At 35.7% G+C, this 24,803-nt stretch overlaps 1 protein-coding gene and 1 pseudogene across 1 annotated transcript; both read right to left on the bottom strand.

Annotated features, from left to right (window-relative positions):
• Positions 1–345: 345 nt before the first annotated feature.
• LOC148046272 (vomeronasal type-2 receptor 26-like) lies at positions 346–8,611 on the bottom strand (annotated as a pseudogene).
• A 4,096-nt stretch (positions 8,612–12,707) lies between these two features.
• On the bottom strand, positions 12,708–22,230 carry LOC148046271 (vomeronasal type-2 receptor 26-like). The gene is made up of 6 exons (XM_087714648.1): positions 22,040–22,230; positions 21,037–21,328; positions 17,834–18,694; positions 16,549–16,776; positions 15,956–16,082; positions 12,708–13,609 (listed from the first exon to the last, which is right to left on the bottom strand). The coding sequence occupies exons 1-6, from the start codon at positions 22,228–22,230 to the stop codon at positions 12,708–12,710; spliced, it is 2,601 nt and encodes an 866-aa protein (XP_087570774.1).
• Positions 22,231–24,803: the final 2,573 nt, after the last annotated feature.

Genomic DNA, 24,803 nt, shown 5'->3' with positions numbered 1-24,803 from the left:
GCGGGGCTACATTCGGTATATAAGACACACCCAAATTTTCACCTTCTTTTAGTGGGGGAAAATGTGCGTCTGATAGTCCAAGAAATATGGTAAATTGAAATAACAATATGCTTTAAGAAAAGGGTACTGGACAAAAACAAAATTGAACAAGCATAGTTTGCAGGATAATTATCTGTTACTTAAAAAAATGATTCCGTTTTTAAAATAACAAATGAGAGGTTTTGGAGAATAGAGGAAATTTATATAAATCGGAAGCTAAAAGAGACATTTTTGTAAATAATAAACAGTGTCTACAAAGAAATCTAGATTTAAAATGTTGAGAAAGGAGATAGACACTTATTTTTATCAGTCTTTTCTTCTTATTAGCTGTTCCCTATTATTCAGTTCAGCCCTGAACACAATGATATAACATTTTGGGGAAAAGATGCAACCTAGAAGCCCAGCACCAGATGCTAAAATGGAAAAAATCTCTACAGCCACTATGTATTTTCCCTTGGAACTCAAGTATGCTAGGATAAAGGACAACCAAACACTGCAGAAGACCAACATGCTGAAGGTGATGAACTTGGCTTCATTGAAACTGTCAGGTAATTTCCTGGCAAGAAAAGTTGTTGTGAAGCTGATAAGAGCCAGGAAACCCATATAGCCAAGGACACAATAAAACATGGTCACAGAACCTTCATTACATTGCAGTACAATTTCTTCAGTCACTGAGACCATATCAACATCTTGGAACGGGGGTGCCATTGACAGCCACAAAATACAGATGCTTGCTTGGACGAGGGAGCAGGAAACAACAATGGAATCTTTTCCCCACCCATTTTCTCATGCTAGATCCTGGCTTGGTGGCCATGAAAGCAAGAACCACTGTGATGGTTTTGGCTAAAATAGAAGAAACAGCCACTGAGAAAACCATTCCAAAAGTTGTTTGTCGGAGAAGACAGGTCACTTTTCCAGGCTGGCCAATGAATAGTAGCACTGAAAGGAAGCAGAGCAGGAGGGAGATGAGGAGAGTGTAGGTCAAGTCCCGGTTGTTAGTTTTGACTATGGGCGTGTTGTGATTCCTCATAAACACACTTAGCACAAGAACTGTGGCCAAAGAAAAAGAAAGTGCAAAGAGGCTAAACTGATTCCTAAAGGTTCTTCATAAGACAAGAAACTAATTATTTTGGGTATACAGAAGTCCCTTTTCTTGTTGGGATAGGTTTTCTCTTTGCATTTGGAACATTCACTTCTGTCTGAAAGAAAAAGATATGAATGTTAATTTATCATGCAAATCATAAATTCATCAGTATGGTATTATTGTAATTCTAATAGAAACTTAAACTTTTAAGATTTTGATATGGAAAGCTCGGAAATCACAGGAGCCACCTTCATTTAGCTGATTTAAAAATAGATTTTATTATGAATTAATAAATAGTAGATTTTCTGTAAGTAAATAAATAAGAGATAAAATATGAAACCAAAGGCTTGCTAAATTTATAATAATATTGTAATTCCTATTATGTCCCTTTGCTTTATAAAAGTAAAAATATTTTATTTTAAAACAATTTTAGCCTCTATATTCTGACTATTTAATGACCATTAAAATTAATATTTTTAATTTTTCCTTTTGAGTTGCCTCAATAAACAATGCTGTCTTATTCTTTGATGGTTTCAATATGAATCTTCTTTATTCCTCTTCATTTGGATGCATGTAATTGTGGAATGGGTTCGTTTAAGATATAAAGGTAAAGGTAAAGATTCCCCTCGCACATATGTGCTAGTCAATCCCAAATCTAGGGGGCAGTACTAATCTCTGTTTCAAAGCTGAAGAGCCAGTGCTGTCCAAAAACATCTCTGTAGTCATGTGGCTGGTATGAGTAAATGCCAAAGGCACCCAGAACACTATTTCTTTCCCACTAAAGGTGGTTCATATTTTTCTACTTGCATTTTTACATGCTTTAGAACTGCTAGGTTGGCAGAAGCTGGGACAAGTAATGGGAGCTCACTCCATTATGTTCCTTTATAGGGATTCGAACTGCCGACCTTTCTTATCAACAAGCTCAGCATCTTAGCCACTGAGGCACTGCGTCTCTCAATTTAAGGTATATGGTGAATTACATCTATTAGTTTACTTCATAAAATTTGTAAAATCTATGCATATATATCATATTTAGATAGCACCAGAAAAAGAACTTAGATTTATATACAGCTTTACAGTGCTTTATAGCACTCTCTTAGCATTTTACAGAGTCCCAACAATCTGGACCCTCATTTTACCGACCTTGGAAGGATGGAAAGCTTGAGCAAGTCAGGATCAAAGGAATTGAATTCCAAGCAAAGAGAGCAGAGTTAGTAGCATACAGTACTTCATTCTAACCACTGAGCCACTATGGCTCATATGAACCATTACTCAGATGAAAGTAGAAACAACAACAACAACAACAACAACAACAACAGAGAAAAAACCCTCTTTAACCTCCTTTAAATCCATTTTAACTTTTAATGATGGTCCCCTACAGTATTCATATAAATGAAGAACTCAGATTACCAATCTCAGTTGAAACTCTCCCTTCTGGACAAGGGATGCAGTCATAGCAGCAAAATGGCTTCCCTTCCTTCACTTTTTTTTGCTAAAACCAGGAAAACAACTCTGACTGCATGCAGAAATAGATTGCACCTAGAAATAATAAAAAGGGAAAATAATGTTCTGGAATAGGAGTTTGAAACTGCTTGTCCAGTGGGCCCATTAGAAATTCTGAGAACCAATTGTGGGTATTTTCAGAGCAAGTATAGAATGTTTAAAGTTATGCAGTCAATTAAACATCTGATGATAAAGTAGTAAAGGCAGACCAGGATAGCTTATTTGACATGCTAAAAGCTTACAAGTAGTCAAATTAGTTCATCTCTCAGCCATATTATTATAACATGTGTTGTGTCATAAACTAATTGTGTCCTCTTTCAGTAATTAAAAGAACCTGGATAATATTACTGAATTTCATATAATGGATTTGGATGAGATTATTGAAATAGCAACAAATTTCAATGAGTTTTTTTGAAGTATTTCCTGTTTCATGTGTGTAATAATGCTCAATTTGACATTTAAAAAAATTCCTTTAAGTCCTTTTTATGCAATGCATCAAAGTAGGCCAATGAAAGTGATCTCTTATATTTAGGGATTGTAATCTTTCCAAGACATCTTGCTGGTTTTAAAACATAGCTCTGACATCTCAAAAAGGGGGGAAAGTTTGGTTAAGAGATTTCTATCTCTTTTAATTCATATATCCCATGCTAAGGAACTTAATTCAAACTGTGAATTCAATAATATTTATAACATTTTCTTTCACATAAATGAAATCAATAAGTCATTCAACCAATAAATAAAATTCAGATTTACCTGATTAAACCATTTGTGCCATGAAATGTTTTCATCATTGATGTTTAACATTTCATCTGGAGGATGTAAGTGATCTATATTTCCAATTTTCAGTCGAATAAATGATTGGTTTGGGAAAACAATCCAGTTCGTAACGTCAAATCCACCTCTTACAACCCCATTCTGATCAAATGAAACAAGTTTTCCAGCACTGTTGTTAAAAGATACAGTTCTCAGAAAGTTATGGAACTAAATCAAAAGAAAAATGCAAGAGTATTGGAAGGGTTAAATTATTCCTCTCCATTGTGGTAATTTTCAGAAGAGGCAAATGGATATATAGTTGCATTCTATGTATATTACTTCTCTTTTTAATAAAATTAAAAGAAGAGTTAAGAGTATAATTTATAAGGATTGTTGGAAGAAAATTAGAAAATGTATGATAGGAGAGATGGAAGATAATGGATTTCAGTAATCTCTTAATTTTGCTAACCATTCTTTTATCATTTGAATGTTACTTAATATAAAATCAACTAGATCCAGTAAATTAAAATCTGCATGCTGTTCAGAGTTAAACAGTTACACATACAAATATAGATCCATGTGAGATTTGTGAGGGACAGGAATTGAGGAAATGGAGATCAGCCTTGCCATCATGCAAACACTGTTGCTCCTGTACCAAATAAGGTCATTGGGTCCATTACCTGCCAGAAGTCTTTTTTATGGATCTTCCCTCCTATCCTGTCTGTCAGACCTCTTCTTTTATGTTTTGAGGAGGACATGGCATGTAAAGCATGAGCTAAAGAATGAATAGCATTATAGATGCTGTAGCTGTGACCAGTCATTCTCATTTCAAAAAAAGGGCCCAGCAATGGTCTCAAGATTCTCTTCCCCATTACAAATTTTCTCAGGCACATCATCCAGAACTGCGTCAGGCATATCACAGGCAAAAACATTTTGCCAGAACAGATAGATAAATCCATCTTCCTTGGCGACATAGGGTTTTTTTTTCTTAACAAATGATTTAAACTCTGGTAGATCAACAGATGCATTGTGAAAGAAAGAGCACCATTGATTATATCTGTTGTCCAATCGCGTTGAAATGCTGATGAAGCAAACTCAATCTGAGCATTCAGTATCCATACAATTCCTTTAGGTTTACTTGTCACATCTGTGATATTTGGTAGATATGTGAACCATCTCAATGTCCCCATGGTGGTAGATTCTCCAAAGACAATTATCACATTCGTTTTATTGTCCATCATAAGCTCATATACTTTTGCTCCCTGAATAATCATACCTTCCAATCCACTTACATCACTATATTTTGGGAGTTTTTCAATAAAAGAACAACATATTCCTTTTTTGAAAAAAAGTGGAACCACATTTCGAATAATTTCTTCTGCATGCTCACTATCCACTTCAAGGAGACCAATCCAGGTCCAGTTGAAATGCAGGAGCAGTGATGCCATCCCTGCATGTTGAAGGGCTTCTGGTGGAACCATCTGGTAAAAAGAAAGGCCTGGAGTTTTATCATTCATCAGTGGAGCAGAGCCATAAATGAGCTGATGAGACATGGAAGAGAAAATAATAGTCAAAACTGTACAGCATTTTCAGATTGTCCTAACAAGCTACATAATGTAGATGATAATAATAACAATTACATCAGTCATATAAGGCAATCTTCCACACTACTAATACAAATAATGTTTGCAGATCCTCTGCATTACATATTACTATTTCTATGTGAAATCAAGGAGATTGCCTTAGATTTAATAATTGCTTAAAATTAAATACTGGGCATTCAGTCAAAACTGGGCATAGCTAGTCTAGTGAAGAGAAGGAACAGGGGTGACATGATAGCAGTATTCCAAAATTTGAGGGTCTGTCACAGAGAGGAAAGAGATTTTTTGAAGGCCAGATAAGGAACAACAGAAGGAAACTGATCAAGGAGAAATTCAACCTAGAAATAAGGAGAAATTTTCTGACAGTGAGAACAATTAATTAATGGAACAGCTTGCTTCAGAAGTTGTGGGTGCTTCATCACTGGAGGCTTTCAAGAAGAAACTGGACAGCAACTTTTCAGAAATCATATAGGTTCTCCTGCTTGAGCAGGGAATTGGACTAGAGACCTTCATGGTCCATTCCAAATCTGTTATTCTGTTAAATGAATGTTTGGGTAATTCAAGATGATGCATTGAATCAAGTGCCATGACATGGATATGATCTGAAACTTCAAGGGGTTTCTAGGTTCCTAATGGCTCAAGCATTATTCCCAATGTCTTTCCATACAGTATTTAGAATATACAGGAAATACTTTTTGGTGCCACTTAGTTTGATAGAATTTGTTTAAGGGAAATAAATACAGATTTATCCTGTAACATTTTTTCCAGACAAAAATAGTACATGTGCTTTTAAAGCAGGCACCTTTCTAAATAAGTAAATAAATTTGATCCTTTTGCGTGGATGGTCAACACATCTTTAAGTGAACACCCTTTTATTTCTTATCTTTATTTCTCAGTCTATTGTTTGGTCTTTAGTTTGTCCTGTTGACTCTTTCCAATCTGTAGATGCATTGCTCCCTGTTATATAGCATAAGCAAGTCCTCGCACTTGCGAATGACAGCTCGGTAGCAGCCAGGCACGTCTTAGCCAATCAGACGCGCCTGTCAGTTGCCGAGCTGTCAAGTGTGAGTCTGCTGGAGTATAAAAGGCAGGCTATTTCCAACCGCCACCCGATCTACTCCGTAACCGCCGACGATACCGGTCTACTGTTCAGACCTCCCGGTCTACTGTTAATACATTCCTGTCTACCGCGCGTCCAGCCCGGTCTACTGTCTGTTACTTGTGTGCATCCAGCCCGGTCTACTCTCTGTTACTTGTTACAAAGTTACTGTTGATTAAATGGTTACAGTTACCTGCGTGCCTCCTGCTTCTTCATGAAGTTACAATACTGGCGACGAGGACTGGGGAAAACCTGTAACCAGAAGACAACCAACGTTACAACTGCCTCAACGCTCTACTTTCTACAAATTAAACTCAGAGCTTAACCTCACTGTAATGGCTGCCCTTTGGGGTTGGAGGTGAGACTTGGGAAGCATTCCTCGAGAGATTCGAGTGCTTTCTGATTGCGAACAACCGCCAGGGATACTCGCAAGCGAGAAAGTGCGGGGTTTTTTTGACTGCTTGTGGACCGGAGATGTTCACCACCGCAAGATCTTTTGCAGCCCCCAGAGCAGTCTATGACCTCTCTTGGCAGGAGTTAACGGATGGCCTCCAGGCATATTATGCACCGACGCCCTCTCAAATTGCCAGGCGTTTTGCGTACCGTAGGCGGGTGCAGAAGCCAGCAGAGACGGTTAACCAGTTTCTTTAGGCTCTGCGAGTCGCCGCGGCACAATGCGAGTTCCCCGACTTAGAGGCAAACCTGGCAGAACAGTTTGTATGTGGGCTGAAGGATATTTTTCTACTCTCTGTTACTTGTTACAAAGTTACTGTTGATTAAATGGTTAGAGTTACCTGTGTGCCTCCTGGTTCTTCGTGAAGTTACAATACTCCCCATTTTCTGTGATTCCCTCTCAAAGAAAAATGTGTTCTTTCTGTTATTTGTCCTGTCTTCTTATGGCCCAAGTGAGCCTTCATTATTCTGTGTGCGGCTCAAAACCTCTTTTCTTTACTACCTGTTTGGTAGTGGGAGCACCTCTGGGCATGTGCAGAGCCTTGTGCTGCCACCCCTACCAGTTCGCCTGAAAGGATGCAAACTGGGAAAATACCACCTCTAAATACCAGCTTTGAACTTATGAGCTTGCTATAATTGCCAATAACACAGGGTGCTTCTTTACACATTATATAAACAATGGAGCATACAATTCCCAAATATGGTAACATTAGAATAAAAAATAACTGTTTTAGGACATTACAGAGAAGACCTGCCATTTGTCAATTGTATCAAAATATAGCATACACATATGAATGCGGAGGATGGAGCTTGAGTGGTGATGTTTGATCCACATTCACTACTTGTCAACTTTATACCTTCAACAGATACCTATGTGCAATAGTGATTGGGATCAGCTTCCAAAAGTTTTTAAAATCTATTCACAAGCAGCAGGTAAAGAATTATTTCAGAACCACCTTTCCATATTCAATGTCAGGTAATGATTGGAGGATGGCAGTTTGTTCAAAGTTTAATAAGAATTTACTTTTTCTATCTAGGTTCTCAGTTTGAGAAGATTTTCTGCTGTGCTTTTCTTTCCTAATCTGTACTATTTCTGTCTTAAAATGGGGAAATAGTTCCCAAAATATTTTGCCATGTAACCATTTAGGATACTTGATTAAAAATTGCAATCTTATTGTTTTTTAAAAGATCTATTTATCCTTGTCATTTCCCCCCATTGTGTTGGAAAATAAAACAAATATAGCTGTGTCTATACCAAATCTTTAATTGAACTGAATCTCAACTTGAATCTTGGTGAATTTGCATTTCTGCTAATTAATTCAGACTCATGATGTCTAATGAAAAATACATAAAACAACCAATATTATATAGGCAAGATATATTATATACATGTTATTTATATACACATATGTTATTTATATACACATATGTTATTTATATATACATAGTTATACAAGCTGCCCCTAAGCACCACATTTTTCTTCTTGCTTTGTTACAGAGCCCCTGATTCCGATCTGGTACATGCAAACAAACTACTGTATTTCATTGAAAGTAAGACAGTAGATACAAAGCAAGTTAATTTATTTTATATAGGAGGACTATGTGGACAAATGGGAAAAAAGCACCAAATCAGACCAAGCTACCTGCCCCACAGTAGTACTCGAGCAGATTAGCAATAACTGAGACTTAGAAGCATGGAAGCTCGGCTATTTGGAGATAATTCAGTTTTGGAAATTTGCCTTTAACATCTCATTATATTCTACACTATATTTTGCTCAGCTGAGAAGAGAACACTGTTCTTAGCATCTAATTTCAACCCAGTCAATTAACTATTGCTTTGTGCTGGAAATGCTGTAATTAATTATTCTGGCAATCATACATGCAGAAAAGTATAACCAAGTGTAAGTACAATACTTACAAAAACTCTCCAAGCAATTCTGGTGGGGGGTGAACTTGAAAGGTGAGTTTTTCAGAGACTGGACCAACTTGAGATGAAATTCCACCAACCATAAGGTCTCCTGGATGATGATACTTGTGATATGGAGGATATGGATGAAAGATGTTGCATCTGTAAGTCATGCACACAACATGGGGACTCAGCACTAGCGTTAAGATTAGTAAAAATGGTCTCCCCATTACAAGGGTAAGTCACAAAGAACCCCTTTATCCCTAAGATAAAGCCATTAGCTGTTCCAAAGTTAACACCTCCTGACTTGTTGTAACTGAATCTTGGTCTGTCTAGGATAGATTTGGGGATGCTAATCGAGCCCTAAGCCTGTTTCTCTTACATGCTAAAAGGAGCTGATATTTTAAGAGAAAGAGGGAGAAGCAACATCCTATGTCAGTACTGTTTTAGTCTTTCTAATGGGCACTGAAATTCAGAAGGATTTGAGGAAACAACAGAATTAATAACAATAATCTAGATGTAGAATGAAGGTAATTATTAAGTGTGAATCCCTTAGGGAAGACCTGAAGAAATTATGTTTTTCAGAATTGGACTATTGCTTTCTTTCCTATTGTTATATGGACTACTAGGACATTGGTCAAGATCAGGAATAGGGAATATCTGAATGACTGAAAGCAACATACATATTTTGAGGGATAATGGTGATAATGAGCAATTGATGAAACTAAGATATGGGCTTTAGATTTTCATCAGTTGTTTGTGGTGTTATTCTTGCTTACTATTCTAATTTGCTAATAATATGAGCCAATTTTGCATGGACACATTTTTTTTGTAAATTTTATGTACATTTTAAATAAATTTTGATGTACATATTTTATAAATTTTATGTACAGTTTTTGTAAGTTTGTGTACATTTTGGCACACTTTGGTACATTTTGTGAACATTTTTGTACATTTTATGTAAATGGGGATCACCAAATGATTTATTGAAATATAAATAAGAAGCATTTCTGTTTAAACAAACATATAGTTTGAGACTATACTTCTTGTTCATAACATATATCCCAAATACCAAGCGGTTACTCTCAACAAGACATTGTCCTTCAAAGAACATTCCACCCAGAATGAACTGCCCACAGACTCTTAGACAAATCTGCTGCTCTGAAAATGCTCAGGATCCATGAAGGTGAACTTTGCTAATAGGTGCTTTTCCAGTAGGAAGAGAAGTCCCCAAAATTCCCCAGAATAAGTTGGGTCAGTGAGTCCACTGCTGCATGGTAGCCATAGAATCCTGGACCAATCTAATCCACTCACCAATGGAAAGTTGAATTTTTCCAATTTAACAAAATGGTGGAATATCACCAGCAGCCAGCAAATTGGTGGGAAACTATAGTAATGATATAGAAGTAGCAAAATGAGCATCCCGTTTTGACTTCAAAAGTAGCCCCTTTTGACTTAGCTATACAATGAAAGTCTGTATCTTTTTGCCCGTGGACTAGCAGTGCAGGTGATGCCAACAATATGGATGAGAGTGAAAGAATTAAGAAATTCCTTAATCCAGGTAGTAGGAAAGATGAGAAGGAGGCTGAGCCTACTTTTTGGCCCTTGCTTTTAGACAATGTTCTTAATATTATGAGTGTTCATCAGAGCAAAGGAAGTATGAAATTCTCAAGAGCAACTTGCAAAAGCTACCTAAGTGCATGACGTGGAATATCTTGCCTCAGTTGCAATGCTGGAGAGTGTTCCCTATATTTGTCAAGTTGAAATGTAATCTCTTTTATAACTGCAAGCTAACTTTAACAAAATATAAGTGAGATTCCTTTAATCATTGAATAGGCAGCAACTAGCCTACCTCTGCCTAGAACACTGCTGGAGCTGATGCCAAACTTTTGCATTTCTTTAGATGTGAGCCAAGAGATATGAATGTCTTTCCTTCAGAGCTCCTTTTGCTTGCTGATGGCGACTTTGACCCAATATATTGCTGATTTGTGACATGTATATCCTCATTTGTGGAAGAGGGAATATTGCTTTAGTGCTGGTTCCTTGTTGTATTAAACATTGTTTCCAGGCCACTTTCTTTGTATTTTGACAATTTCCTTAGGCCTAACTTATATGTATCTGCAATGAGCTTGACTTTCTAGCCTGAACAGAGCAATCATTGTAAGCTCCAGGATTCAGACTTCCTCATTTATTTCCCCAGTTTGGACTTGAAACTAAGAATAGCCATGAAGGACCTGGGAACCTCTAAGACTCATGAGTATGATAAGAGTTTCTCATCATACTCCAGTCCTTGCTATTCTTGTCTATATTTAATTTTCCTGTTAGGAAACTGAAACAGAGATTCTCTCATTCATTCAATCACTTCCCCTCTACTACAAATCTTCTTTAAAAAAGGTAAAGTGCTATTTCAATGAAGTGTTGCAGTGGTGGGTTGCTATTTGTTTTACTACCGGTTTGCTCATGCGCGTGTACACGAACGCTCACATGCAACACATGTGCAGAAGCTTACTTGTGGATGGGTGGAGCCTCACACAACTGTCACTACCGGTTCGTCTGATCCAGGCCGAACCAGCAGCAACCTACCTCTGGAGTGTTGCCTTTTCTTATTCTATATGCCAATTTCAACAAAAACATCTTTACGTTAGGTTACATTTTGTATAGAATACATTTATTTATTGGTCCAATGTCTAAGGTTACCTACAGACAAGCAGCTTTTCAGTTATTGTAGGATAATACTCCTCTTAACCTTTCTTGCAGCTCTAGAACTACTTAGCAACTCTTGTCTGCCAATTCCCAACTTCAAGAATGAATGGACACACATATTGCAACCAAATGTATTGTGCCCATTGCCATCAACTAAGGACTTTAGAGTGACAGTACAAATAGCATCAAATGCTATGGAATTTTAAGAAGACATCCTTTTGGAGAGTCCAAAATGAAACTTTAATCAACATTCAATCAATAGAATTTATTAAATAAACACTGAGGTTGCTGATATAAATGACAACCAAATAAGCTTTTGCTGTTCAATACCTACAATGAGTTTACAAGCTAATGTGGATGTCTTAAGCAATTAACAATCTAAATGTTAACAGAGAGTTCTAGGCTACAGTGGCTAATGTTCCAGATTGTGGCTACTATGCTTTCATATAAAGCTTGTTCTCCTACTGAGAGCATGGGGAGGCAGGAGTGGAACTGTGTAGGTAAATGACTCTGTTTTATTGGTACAGCTAGGTGATATGCAGTTTAAGGCAAGAAATACATCTGAATTTGTGTTTATTTCTGAAGGGTGAGCTCAGATGAGAAGAAAACACAACTAGATAAACTAATTCTATTTTATTATAAGGCTACATTAACAGAACTTTGCAAGTCTGAAAATGCCATTCTTCCACAATCATTTAAGGAAGGTCCCTTCCGAGCCTCTTGCTCTGCCCACTGTGCAACTATGAGCTATGCTGTTTCTTATTTGATCATCTTTAGGCAGCATGTCTTGGCCACATCTGTCTTTCCACATTCCAATAAAGCAGTAATTAAGTAACTAATAATAATTGGTAACCTCTTTGAAACTGAGATCAAGATGTTAAGTCCTTCCAACTACTACATACAGAGGGAAGACACTGTTGTTGCTGAGAAATTATCCAGCTGTCCAACTGTCACTGATACAGAGAGAATCTTGAATTGATTATACTCTAGGCCAGTGGTCTCCAACCTTGGCAACTTTAAGACCTGTGGACTTCAACTCCCAGAGTTCCTCAGCCAGCAAAGCTGGCTGAGGAACTCTAGGAGTTGAACTCCACAAGTCTTAAAATTGCCAAGGTTGGAGACCACTGCTCTAGGCAATAGGCATGTTGCTGTACTTCATAGTTTATAGTTACAGAGTTAGTATAAATGATATGTTAGACTTTAAATCCAGAATTTAAACTATTTGCAACTCCTTTGCACATCAGCAATTGGCTTCTGACAAATTCTAGAAAGGTGATACATAATTCTATACTAACAATACAGTCACTGAAATTCCTTATCATCAGTAAATAATAATGGGACAAAATGTTATTGTTCTTCAGATATGGAAAACAAAATAAAGTATCAAAAACAGATACAAACATTGGATTCATCATTCTTCTTTAAGTAAATATTTGAATATTTAGAAAATGCAGAAAAAATATATAAATCACTATCTGATATCCACAGTTTATGAATATTTTAATTGTATAAGAATGAAGCATTTAGATTAAAATTTGAAAGAGAATAAAATTGTGATTATATTAATCAGTCCTTTTTTCTCATTAGTTGCTCCCTGTTGTTCAGGTCAGGTCGAAACACAATGATATAACATTTGGGGAAAAAGATGCAACCCAAAAGCCCAGCACTAGAAGTCAAGATGGAAAAGATCTCCACAGCTACCATGTATTTCCCTTTGGAGCTCAGGTATGCTGGGACAAAGGACAACCAAACACTACAAAAGACCAACATGCTAAAGGTGATGAATTTGGCTTCATTGAAACTATCTGGTAACTTCCTGGCAAGAAAAGCTGTAGTGAAACTGACAAGAGCCAAGAAACCCATATAGCCAAGGACACAATAAAACATGGTCACAGAGCCTTCATTACACTGCAGGATAATTTCTTCAGTCATTGAGGTCCTATCAACATCTGGGAATGGGGGGTTCATTGACAACCACAGAGTACAAATGCCTGCTTGGATCAGGGAGCAGGAAACAATAATGCAATTAGTTAATTTTTTCCCCACCCATTTTCTCATCCTGGATCCTGGTTTGGTGGCCATAAAAGCCAGAACCACTGTGATGGTTTTTGCCAAAACAGAAGAAACAGCCACTGAGAAGACCATTCCAAAAGTTGTTTGTCTTAGGAGACAGGTAAACTTTCCTGGTTTGCCAATGAATAGCAGCGCTGAAAGGAAGCAGAGCAGGAGGGCGATGAGCAGAGTGTAAGTCAGGTCCCGGTTGTTGGCTACCACAATGGGAGTGTCATGGTGCCTTATAAATGCTCCAAGCACAAGAACAGTAGTCAAAGATAAAGACTGTGCAAGACACGCTAAACTGATTCCTAATGGTTCTTTGTAGGTTAAGAAACTAATACTTTTGGGAATACAATAACTGTGTTTCTTGTTTGGATAGAAGTTGTCTTCACATCTTGAACATTCATTTTTGTCTGAAAAAGAAAAAAAATGTGATTTTTTTTCTCATACATTTTCTGTATCCAAGATTGCATAATAATAAAGTTAATTTATAACTATAATTATAATTATATAATCTTTATGTTCAGTAATCTATATAATAGTAAGATGATCAAAATATCATTTAAATGTAATTCTCATGCTAGTTTTGTCGTATTCTCATAAAATATTGATTCTAATCATTCTGGTTCAATGTCTGGGGAGAGGCCAGATCTTTACCACTTTCTTGAAGGCCTGTAGTATCTTGTGTCTCATATACTGTAGAAAATGATTCCAAAGTTCCATCTGAAATTTTCTTTAACTGCCCCTTGCCTTGCCAGATTTTGATCACCAGGGAGAACAGGTCAATTCATTTACTGCCATATCCTTCTTTTAAGTTGCTGTTTCAGAGTCAGGTTGAACAGTTTCTTCTCTTGCAGATTTTCAGCTGTCCTTAAGAACATACATCTACTTCTCCCCTGTGTTGTGGCAATGTAGGGATCATAAAATTCATAATGGAAATAGAGACTAAGTCTAACGAGAGAAGTAGTATGGAAAAATGTCTAACAGACCTGGAGTACAAAAGGAGGAGGAGTGACAGTCCATTAAATAAAAGATTTCAGTTTATACTTAATTAGGCAAAGGAAAAGTTTTCCCTTGCATGTGCGTGTTAGTTGTTCCCAACTCTAAAGGCAGTGCACATTTCTGTTTTAAAACCAAAGAGCCAGGGCTGTCTGAAGATGTCTCCATGGTCATGTGGCTGGCATGACTAAATGCCAAAGGTGCATAGAATGCTGTTACCTTCCCACCAAAGGTGGTCCCTATTTTTCTATTGCAATTTTACATGCTTTTGAACTGCTAGGTTGGCAGAAGCTGGGACCAATAATGGAAGCTCACTCCAGTACGTAGAGATAGCATTCAAACTGCTGAACTGCTGACATTTCTGATGAACAAACTCAGCATCTTAGCCGCTGAGCCACCGTGTCCCTTATACCTAATTACAGTAGTTATAAATTAATATGGAGAATCATGATGTTAGGCTTTCAAGATTTTATTCCTTTAATCTATTAGTGATAAACATCAATCAGAAGTTCAAGTGGTTTTAGTCTTCTGATACTTTTAACTTCTAAGGGTTTGACAGTATGTGAACAAGAGGGTTTATCGTAACATTGTTGATAAAAAAGAAGTACCATATTTTTAGGAGTATAAGACGCACCTTTTTCCCCTCAAAAAAGAGGGTGAAAATCTGGGTGCGTCTTATACACTGAATACAGCATTTTGTTTTGCTGAAACCCCACCCCTTTGCAAAAATGGCTGTGCAGAGCCTTTAGAAGACTTCCAAAGTGCTCCTGGGGATTGGAGAGGGCAAAAATGAGTGAAAAATGGGCCATTTCTTTGCATGTTTTTGCCCCCACTCAGCCTCCAGGAACACTCTACAAGCCTCCTAAAGGCTATGCATGCCCTTTTCTTTTTGAAAAAAAGTCTGTTTTTGCAAAAAAGAGGCCTTTTTGGGAGGTCTGCAGAGTGCAATTATGTTTTTAATTTGCCTCTTCAAAATCCTGGTGCGTATTATACACCGGTGCATCTTATACTCTGAAAAATACAGTACATAATAAAAAGGTTGACTAATGGAACATTTATAAAAATTTGGACTTAAAATTTGGTTGCTAAATGTGAGTACAATAGTGTATGATTGAATACCCCGCCCAAAAATGAGCAAAAATGGCAATTTTTTGCAAAATAGGCCCATTTTTTGTCAAAAAATTGCATAGATAGCCTAATGGAGGCTTATAGAGTGCTGATGGGGGCTGGGTGGGTGGGGGGCAAAAATGGCTTGTTTTCTGCTTATTTCTGCCCTACCCAGCACCCAGGAGCTCTTTGAAAGCCTCCAAAAGGCTATGCACAGCCATTTTGGTGAATGGGTGGGGGTTCGGGAAGCAAAAAATGCTATATTCGATGTATAAGATGCACCCAGATTTTCAGCCTCTTTTTTGAAGAAAAAATGTGCATCTTGTACTCTGAAAAATACGATATGTCTATAATTATAGTCCAGGAGATCAGGGCTGTAGAAGATGTGGAAAAATGATCTAAAATGGGTTCACAATTGCAGGGATGTTTCATAATGTGTAAATGAAAATCTGGAACCTAATTTAGCCATGATTATCATCATCCTTAATGATCATTTTTTTAATTGAATATTCCTAAGAACTGAAATAATGAACCCACAGATTTAGAAAATATCTTGTGTGTACTATAGAGGCTCATGCCATGTTCAATTTTATCAAAATGTATTCCTTTCTTTCTTTAGGAAATAAAATCAGGAGGTGATGAATATTTCTTACCATTCTCAATTGAAACCCTCCCATCTGGGCATGGCTGACAGTCATAACAGCAAAACGCCTCTCCTTCCTTCACCTTTTTGCTGGAACCAGGATAACAGCTCTCACTGCAAACAGAGATGGGTATTACCTGGAAATTAAAGAGGAAATGAGGCTTGTTATGCCAATGTCCACATTTGAAATGATGAAATCATGTCATGGGCATCATGGATAGGAGTAATCATTTGGAACACATTTTTACATTGTACAAGCTCAATGATGTATACTTATTTCTAGATTAAATAAGTGCAATCGTGAGTTGAGCAAAGACAAAAAAAACCTGGATTCCTACCCTATGGCAAAAATGGGCTGGGAATGAAATATTATTGTCTTATTATTACTTATTATTACATAAAGAAATATGATGTTTCACAAATGAAAAACTAAAACTATTAAATCTTTATTTAACAGATATTCACATATGATAATGAGACCTAGAAGTTGCTTTTCTGAAAGATTTATTTAAGAATTTCCTTTTGTGCAATAATATGAATTTACATATCAAAGTAAAAAAAAAGCATGTTTATTCAGAATCAAATGCAATAATTAAATCCTACCTGGTTAAACCAGCTGTGCCATGTAATCATGTCATCATTGATGGTTAATATTTTATCTGGAGATGCTGAATGATCGACATTTCCAACTTTCATGTGAAGAAATGAATTGTTTGGGAAAGCTATCAAGTTTAGAATATTAAATCCAGTTGCTACAATCCCATTCTGATCAAAGGATACTGGTTCCCCAGCACCATTGTTAAAAGCAACATTTCTCAAAAAATAGTGGAACTAAATTGAAAGGAAAAATGCAAATAAGAGTCTAGCTGGCACAGAGTGCAGTACTGCAGGCTACTTCAGCTGACTGCTAGCTGCAGTTTGGCAGTTCAAATCTCAATGGCTCAAGGTTGACTCATCCTTCCATCCTTCCGAGGTGAGGACCCAGATTGTTGGGGACAATATGCTGACTCTGTAAACTGTCTAGAGAGGGCTATAAAAGCACTATGGAGTGCTATGTAAGTCTAAGTGCTATTGCTATTTGGAAAGACTAAATTATCTTACTAGTCTCCATGTTGATACTTTTCACAATAGAATAGATTTAATAGTATTCCTTTCCCCCATTTCATTACATTGAAATTGAAGTCAAAATAGAATTAAGGATATTAATTACAAGGATAGCAATAGCAATAGCAATAGCAGTAGACTTATATACCGCTTCATAGGCCTTTCAGGCCTCTCTAAGCGGTTTACAGAGAGTCAGCATATTGCCCCCAACAATCTGGGTCCTCATTTTACCCACCTCGGAAGGATGGAAGGCTGAGTCAACCCTGAGCCGGTGAGATTTGAACCGCTGACCTGCCGATCTAGCAGTAGCCTGCAGTGCTGCATTTAACCACTGCGCCACCTTGGCTCATCAACAGGAGAGCCCAAATTATTATTTTTTTCAAAAATGAGACAGATCTAAGGATTATGATTAATGTCTCCCTGATTTTCCCCTGATATTTTGCTTAACAGAAAAAAAATGTTTACCACATTAGAGTGATTCTTATTTCTAGATCAGAGAATTATAAAGACACATAGAAAAACAGATATAAGAATCATGGGAGTTGGAAAATAAGCTTTTTAAAATCTGATAGAATTATGAGATATATAAAAGAAGAATAATCCCAAAATAATTCAGTCTAAAATAGTAATATAGTAATCAACACCAAAGATAGAGGAAATAAATAAAGTTCAGCATGATGGAGGAAGCATTATTTTATTTTATTTTTTAATTGTAAAACATGGGAAAAATAATCAAAAGAGAATTTCCCATCAATCATAGTATTTTTCCTAATGAGGCTATTACCTTCCAGAAGTCTTGACTATGAATCTTCCTTCCTACTCTACCAATCATTGATCTCTCAGTATTTCTAAAGGAGGACAGAGCATGTAAAGCATGAGCTATTGCATGAACAGCATTGTAGATGCTATAGCTGTGGCCAGTCATCTCCATTTCAAAAAGAGTCCCAGGAAGGCTCTCCAAATTTTCTTTACCATTGCAAATATTCTCCTCTATATCACTCATAGTTGTATATGGGAATACACAGTCAAAGGCTTCTTGCCAGAACTGTTTAATAAACGTATCTTTATTTGCGCTGAAGGGGTTTTGTTTCTTAGCAAACGATTTGAAGTCTGGTAGAGCAGTGGAATGCATGGTAAAGGAAAGGGCACCATCAATTATTTTGAGATCCCAAGAACGTTGAAGAGGGATTAAACTGAACTCCATCTGGGCTGTCATAATCCAAACAATACCTTTTGGTTTACTTTTCACCTCTTCTATAATTGAAATATACTGAAGCCATAACAACTTAACCATTGCAAAAGATTCTCCATTATACACCACTGCATTCGCCTTACTATCCATGATAACATCATAGATTTTGGCTGCCTTTTGAAGCAAACTATCAATTCTACTGAAATCAGTTAATTTGGGGATTCGGCAAATGAAAGGAACACAAACCCCATTTTTGGAAAAAAGAGGAATCATTGTTTCTATAAATTTTTCTCCCTGGTCATTGTCCATGATAAAAATCCCAATCCATGTCCAGTTAAAATGCAGCAGCAGAGAGACAATCCCGTTATATTGAAGTTCTTCTGGAGGAACCATCTGATAAAAGGAAAGGCCTGGAGTTTTATCATTCATTATTGGAGCAGAGCCATAAATGAACTAGAGAGAAACAGGACAAGGAGATAAGAGCAGCACTTACAGATCATTTTCAATATCATTTTCAAAACAATCAACATATAGTATATTGAATTAACAATCCTCATTTCAACCCTTTTAAAGAACTTTGCCTGCCTCATTGAGATGAAAATTCCCTGAATTTCTATTCCTGGAAATTGTAGGTGTGAAAGGCATAACTGCATGGAAGGTGTTGGAAATCTGTTGATTGCCATTCAGTTATGCTCCAGATCTGGAGGAATTACTGATCTGAATATATCTAAAACCAAGCAGTAGATTTGTAGGTGATGGATAATTGCTGTTCCACATTTTCAAAATGTCAAAAGAAGATATACTGTCATAATACTCGTTTATATACATGCACATGTATTTTTGGTAGTTTTTTTCTACATGCAGATGGACAAAGGGATTTGTATACTGATGTACATTTTTAAAAAGTATAAATTTCTATAGTTGATGGTGAATCAAAGCAGTTCAAGTTAGAGAAGGGTTTTTAAAATATATTTTGCTATATGAGAATTTAAAAAATCATAAGGAAATGTCTAGCCACAACCAATATGAGTACAGTAACTACAATCCACTGGGGGGAAAAAGCTCTTTCTTACATTGTAAACATTTAAGAAACCATCAAATATTTACTAAAACCTTCTGGCATCTCTGTAGCACACAAAATAACAGTATATTTTCAAAGCCTCCTAGGCATTCCCAAAGATTCTTTAGCTGAGAAGGCAAAACATCTTTTCACATCATGTAATGTAAGGACTAGCCTATTAATATATGTAATAAATATTTTATCTGATTGATTTGGCTTGACCATGTTTGACAAAGTATAATGTTTATAGAACATATTCATGATATTCAGCTGGCAGTGAAAAGACATGAAAATCTTTTAATTTCACAACAGAGATAGCTTCATCTGGGAAGTAGTATACGTTTTACATTATGCCAAGTGTAAGAAAGCAAGAAAGCTTCTAGAAGAATTAGTGATAAACAAACATGAAAAATAAATTCTACTTAAATATCATTCAAAAACAACAATGGAAAGTTAAAGACAGAAAATCAGCTTTAAGAATATCTTCTCTTCTCTTGTTCCTATTAATCAACATCCAGATAAGCAATAAAGATGAGCAAGAACAATCTATACCAAAAACTGATATGTCAAACTGCTATATATAAATATCCACTAACTCTCCCTTCATATCAATACACTGATTGTTCTCTCTGCAAGTTAATGTATGTGCATGCTTGAATTACTGAAATGGGGATGATGGCTCTTGCTGCACATAGGAACAGGCATCATTCAGAAATTAGAGGAAAATGTTTTTTTTTTCAAAAGTGTTTTTAAAAACTCTTTGGTCCAAGAACCACATTTGAAAGGATGAGAGTATATTATAGGATTTTTCAAATTTAGGAATAAGAATAATAGTTTAGAAAAAGCTTTCACATTGTAACATCTTAGCTAAATATAATAGATTGTAGATTAAACAATGCAATCATCAGTTGAGAAAATACAAAAAAGTCTGAACTGAATCATGGCAGATCTGTTATCCTCCCTTAATTGTCACATAATGGATATTTCGGATTGGGAATCATATCCACCAACAAAAACTTTGACATTTTTTGGATATTTTGTAGTTTGGAGACAATAATCATTTATTAGTATGCAATTAAATTTTATAGACAATGAAAACATTGATAGTTTTCCAAACTATCCATATTAACCATATTAATTACAAAAATATTAATGGACATGACAAAAATATTTCTATATGCAGAGCTTGATTCATCTTGTTTGAAAGAAATTTCTCTTTAAATTATCACTGAAAACATTGCATGTTATATTAATCACTTGAATGTTGGTCCCTATGGTAACAATAGATCTTAATTTATTAGATATTAATTTCTGATATTTATTTTGATTGAATCTTATTGAAACTTAAAGGCTTAACACTAAAACCAGGCTAAAAAGATTGTTATACTGTTTGTGAAATATGGGGCATCAAAATAAATAAGTCAACTGTTTATGGTATGGTTCACCCACTTTGCTAAGAAAATGAATCACAAAAAATTGCATATCATTGTAGTCTAAATATCCATGAGGTTATTTAGAAAAGAAAAGCCAACCTTTTTTCAATAATTAGAAATAAATGAAATAATTGAACAATGTAAGCCCAAACCTAGAACAAAAACAAATCTGGTTTTAAGTCAAATTTTCCAACTCCTGAACTATTTACTTGAAAATACCTAATGCTGCAAAACAAAATTACATTGTGAAAGTAGATCACTATAAGTAGCATGACATTTGCATGCAAGGTTGTCCAGCCTACCTGTGGAATCTTATACATATCCAAGAGAGTTGCCACATAGAGAGAGATTTCAGCATCCAGTCCTCCAATAACAGCTATGACTTTATTATGGATGTTACATAGGTAGTTGGGGACCAGTCTCTCAGTTGCTGATAGAAGTAACATGGTGGCCTGATAGGTCATTTGAGCATTGTCATAGCTATCATAAATATGGAAGCCCAGGGTGAGATTGGGTAAGATTTGTGGGTTTTCATTGATCTCCTTTATTGCATAAGCCAAAGCCAGGATGTGTTGGTAATTCTTTGGAATGCCACTACAATTAGAGTAGTATTGCACATCAGAAGGATATTGTTTTCTTATATTTTCATCAGTATTTATACTATAGCAGCCAAAGCCCATCAAGTAATTTTGTCTTTCTGATATAGTATATTAACAGCAATCAGGATATAGAATTAATATATGTACAAGTGTACATTGAAAAAGGAGACATTTATTGACTTCAGATAATTTATTCAGATAATTCTGCAGAAAAAAATATGCAAATGATTTCAGACAAAAACACAGGGAATGTCTGGAATCCGCATATATAATGTCACTTTGTAAAAAAAATATATCAAGTCCTCTTGCAGACACTTTTGTGTTGTTGGCTGAAGCTCTTGTAGTATGTTTGAAGGAGTTATTTGGTACAAGACTAATTGATGTACATATTTTAAGAGGATTATATAGAAAAATGCAAAAGAACCTCAAATCATCCTCTCACAAGCTGTCTGTCCCACAATATTGCCCAGAAGGTGCACCAATGGCTGAGGATTATATGTGTGGAAGCTCACCTATTTTGAGGTATTCATTTTTGGAAGTTTGCTTTAAACATCTGATTATATTCCATACTCTATTTTGTCTGGTTGAGGAAAGAATGCTCAACTAAATCAATTAATTATTATTTTGTGATAGCAATGCTATAGTCTATTGTTTCAGCAAATACAAATGTAGTAAAATAGAAACAAATAACAATAACTTTCCTTACATAAACTGTCCAGGCAATACTGATGAGGGACGATCTTTGAAGGTTATGTCTTCAGAGACTGGACCAACTTGAGATGAAATTCCACCTACCATAAGGTCTCCTGGATAATGGTACTTGTGATATGGACTATATGGATGAAAGATGCTGCACCTATAGGTCAGGCACACCACATGGGCACTCAACACTAGCATTAAGATCAATAAAATTTCCATCCCCATTACAAGGGCAAAGCTCAAAAAATCCCTCTTATTCCAAGAACAAAGCCATTAACATTTCTGCAACTTACACATCTTGACACCTTAAGTCTGAATCTCGATCTATCTAGGATCAAACCTGGGAGTCCAGAAGCCAGCCTTGTTTGTCTTGATCTCTAAATAGTATGGCTATTTTAAGAGAAAGAAAGAGAAGCAAAAGTTTACATTAGTCTTTTTTTTGTTGATGTTGGGCACTGAATTTCCATGGGATTTTGATAGATAGTAATTTAGATGCACAAACAAGAAGGTAATTTTAAAGTCAGGGTTCAGTTCCTTTGGGAAGATCTGAAGAAATCATGCTTTTTTAGAGTTCAATTATTGTTTTCACTGGAATTCTTAAAAGAACTAGGACATTTAGCAAGGATGAATGATGAGGAATTTTTGAATGATTTTATAACTCAGACTTTTAGCCGTTAAAATTGTTAAAAGACAAAAGAAATTCCCACCTACTTCAATCTTTGTTGTTTTTAAAATGAGAAATGGTTCATCTATTGTTTCTTTTAAAATATCAGGTATATGCATTAGTATAAATGCAATATACAGGTCGTCTCCAAATATAATAGTTCATCTAATGTCCATTCAAAGTTGCAAAGGTACTGAAACATGTGACATGACCATTTTTTGCACTGATGACTTTTGCAGCATTCCCATGGTCATGTGACCAAAATTCTAGGCAATATACTCACAGTATCCACGAATCATATTATCATCTTTGTCCACCTTATGACAAGCAAAATCAGTGAGGAAGCCAGATTCACTTAACAACCATGTTACTAGCCCAACAACTGCAATAATTCACTTAACAAATATGGCAAGAAAGGTTGTAAAATGGAGCAAAATTCATTTAACAACTATCTTGCTTAGAAAAAGTCGAGGACTACTTATATAGAAAAAATATTTAAAAAGCTACTCAAAATATCTATTAGCATTTAAATACAAAATCAGGTGCTTTACATGTGAAAAATTATCATGTATAAGAAGTATGCCAGATTATAATTTATTGTTATTAAAATAAATCACAAAATCCACCAAATTTGATCAAACTGTGGTTCCTGTTTCTGAAATTCTTTTTCTGTATTTTTTACCTGATGTGCCAATTGTGGAGGCTTTGCTAATTCCCAATTTAGCTGTTGTTGACAAAGATGATAATATGATTCGTGGACACTGTGAATATATTGCCAAGAATTTTGGTCACATGACCATGGGAATGCTGCAAAAGTCATCAGTGTATTATCTAAGCTTTCCAGAGTTGCACAATTATTATTTTGGCTGCTATAATTAAATAAATAATCATTTTTTATTTTTAAGCTTAAGAAAGATAGTAAAAGCCATATCTCTTTTAAGTATTCATAGGTATGTGCATATATAGCATTAGTAAGCCTTATATGAATCCTGTAGTGCACATAAACAGAAAGAAAAGAACAGACTAAGACAAGCATTAGCCAGGAGTTCTGTTATGCCCCTAAATTCCTTAACCTTAAACAAGATTTGTAAGATGTTTGTTTTGCTTTACAGACAAAGCTAATTAAAATTATGTTTGAGATGTTAATAAATTTTCCATGTCTTTTATTTCTACCTAAAACCTATGAGATAATGCTTCTTTGAATTTAATCTGAGAAATCAGAAGTAGGAGGGAACTGAATCCCTTTAAAATATCTTGGAGATTTGAAAGAATTGCAGATTCAGGTGGAATTTATGGCTTTGGAGGGAATGAAATGTGTTTGCAATTTTTCTGCATGCATCAGAAACCAAAAAGAAATGTGTCTCTGCTGCTTAAAGCTTACTTGTCTTCTGAATTCTACTTAGGCAGGTTTATTTCAAAGAGCTGTCTGTTTCTCTCTTTCTTATCTGATAATTTCACTTCTGATATTTTCATATCACTCTCATCTTTTTTTAAACCATGTATCTTTGTTCACAGTTCTTTTCATTGCCCTTTTATTTTATGTCCTCCCATTACAAGTAAAACCTTAATTTGGTTGTGATATTGTCTCTTAATGATTTGTCTTAGCCTAGTTAAGTCTAAAGTTTACAATGTAGAACAAAATCAAGGGGAAGGAAGAAATTGAAAGTAGTGTTTTGTATGTCAATAGATAAAGGATAACCCTATCTGCAAAATCTTATAAAAGTCCAAAATAGTTGCTACATGGAATGAAATTTTAGAATCTAGTCCATCTATAACAGCTACTGTGTAATTGTGGGTATTGCATTGGTAATTAAAAATCAATTTCTCCATTGATGATAAATTAACATGGTGGCTTGAAAAGTCTTCTGGCATTGTCAAAGCTGTGATAGATGTGGAAATCCAAGGTAAGATTAGGTAAGGTTTTGGGGTTTTCATTTATTTCCTTTACTGCCAAAGCCAGGATGTGCTGGTATTTCATAGATACTAGATGACAACAAAATGATATTCTGTATTAAATAATATTCTACATTTAATGCTCTTGTTTTAATCAGGAATAATAGAAGTAAGTAAATTCAGCAGGCTAGCTATACTAGACATGCCCATATTT

The sequence above is a fragment of the Thamnophis sirtalis genome, unplaced genomic scaffold (assembly GCF_051295495.1).
Source record: "Thamnophis sirtalis isolate CommonGarterSnake01/CBP01778 unplaced genomic scaffold, rThaSir2_p1.2 scaffold_4, whole genome shotgun sequence".
Taxonomy (NCBI): domain Eukaryota; kingdom Metazoa; phylum Chordata; class Lepidosauria; order Squamata; family Natricidae; genus Thamnophis; species Thamnophis sirtalis.
Note: the sequence above shows the minus strand (reverse complement) of the source record. Positions and strands in the feature narration are given on the sequence as shown.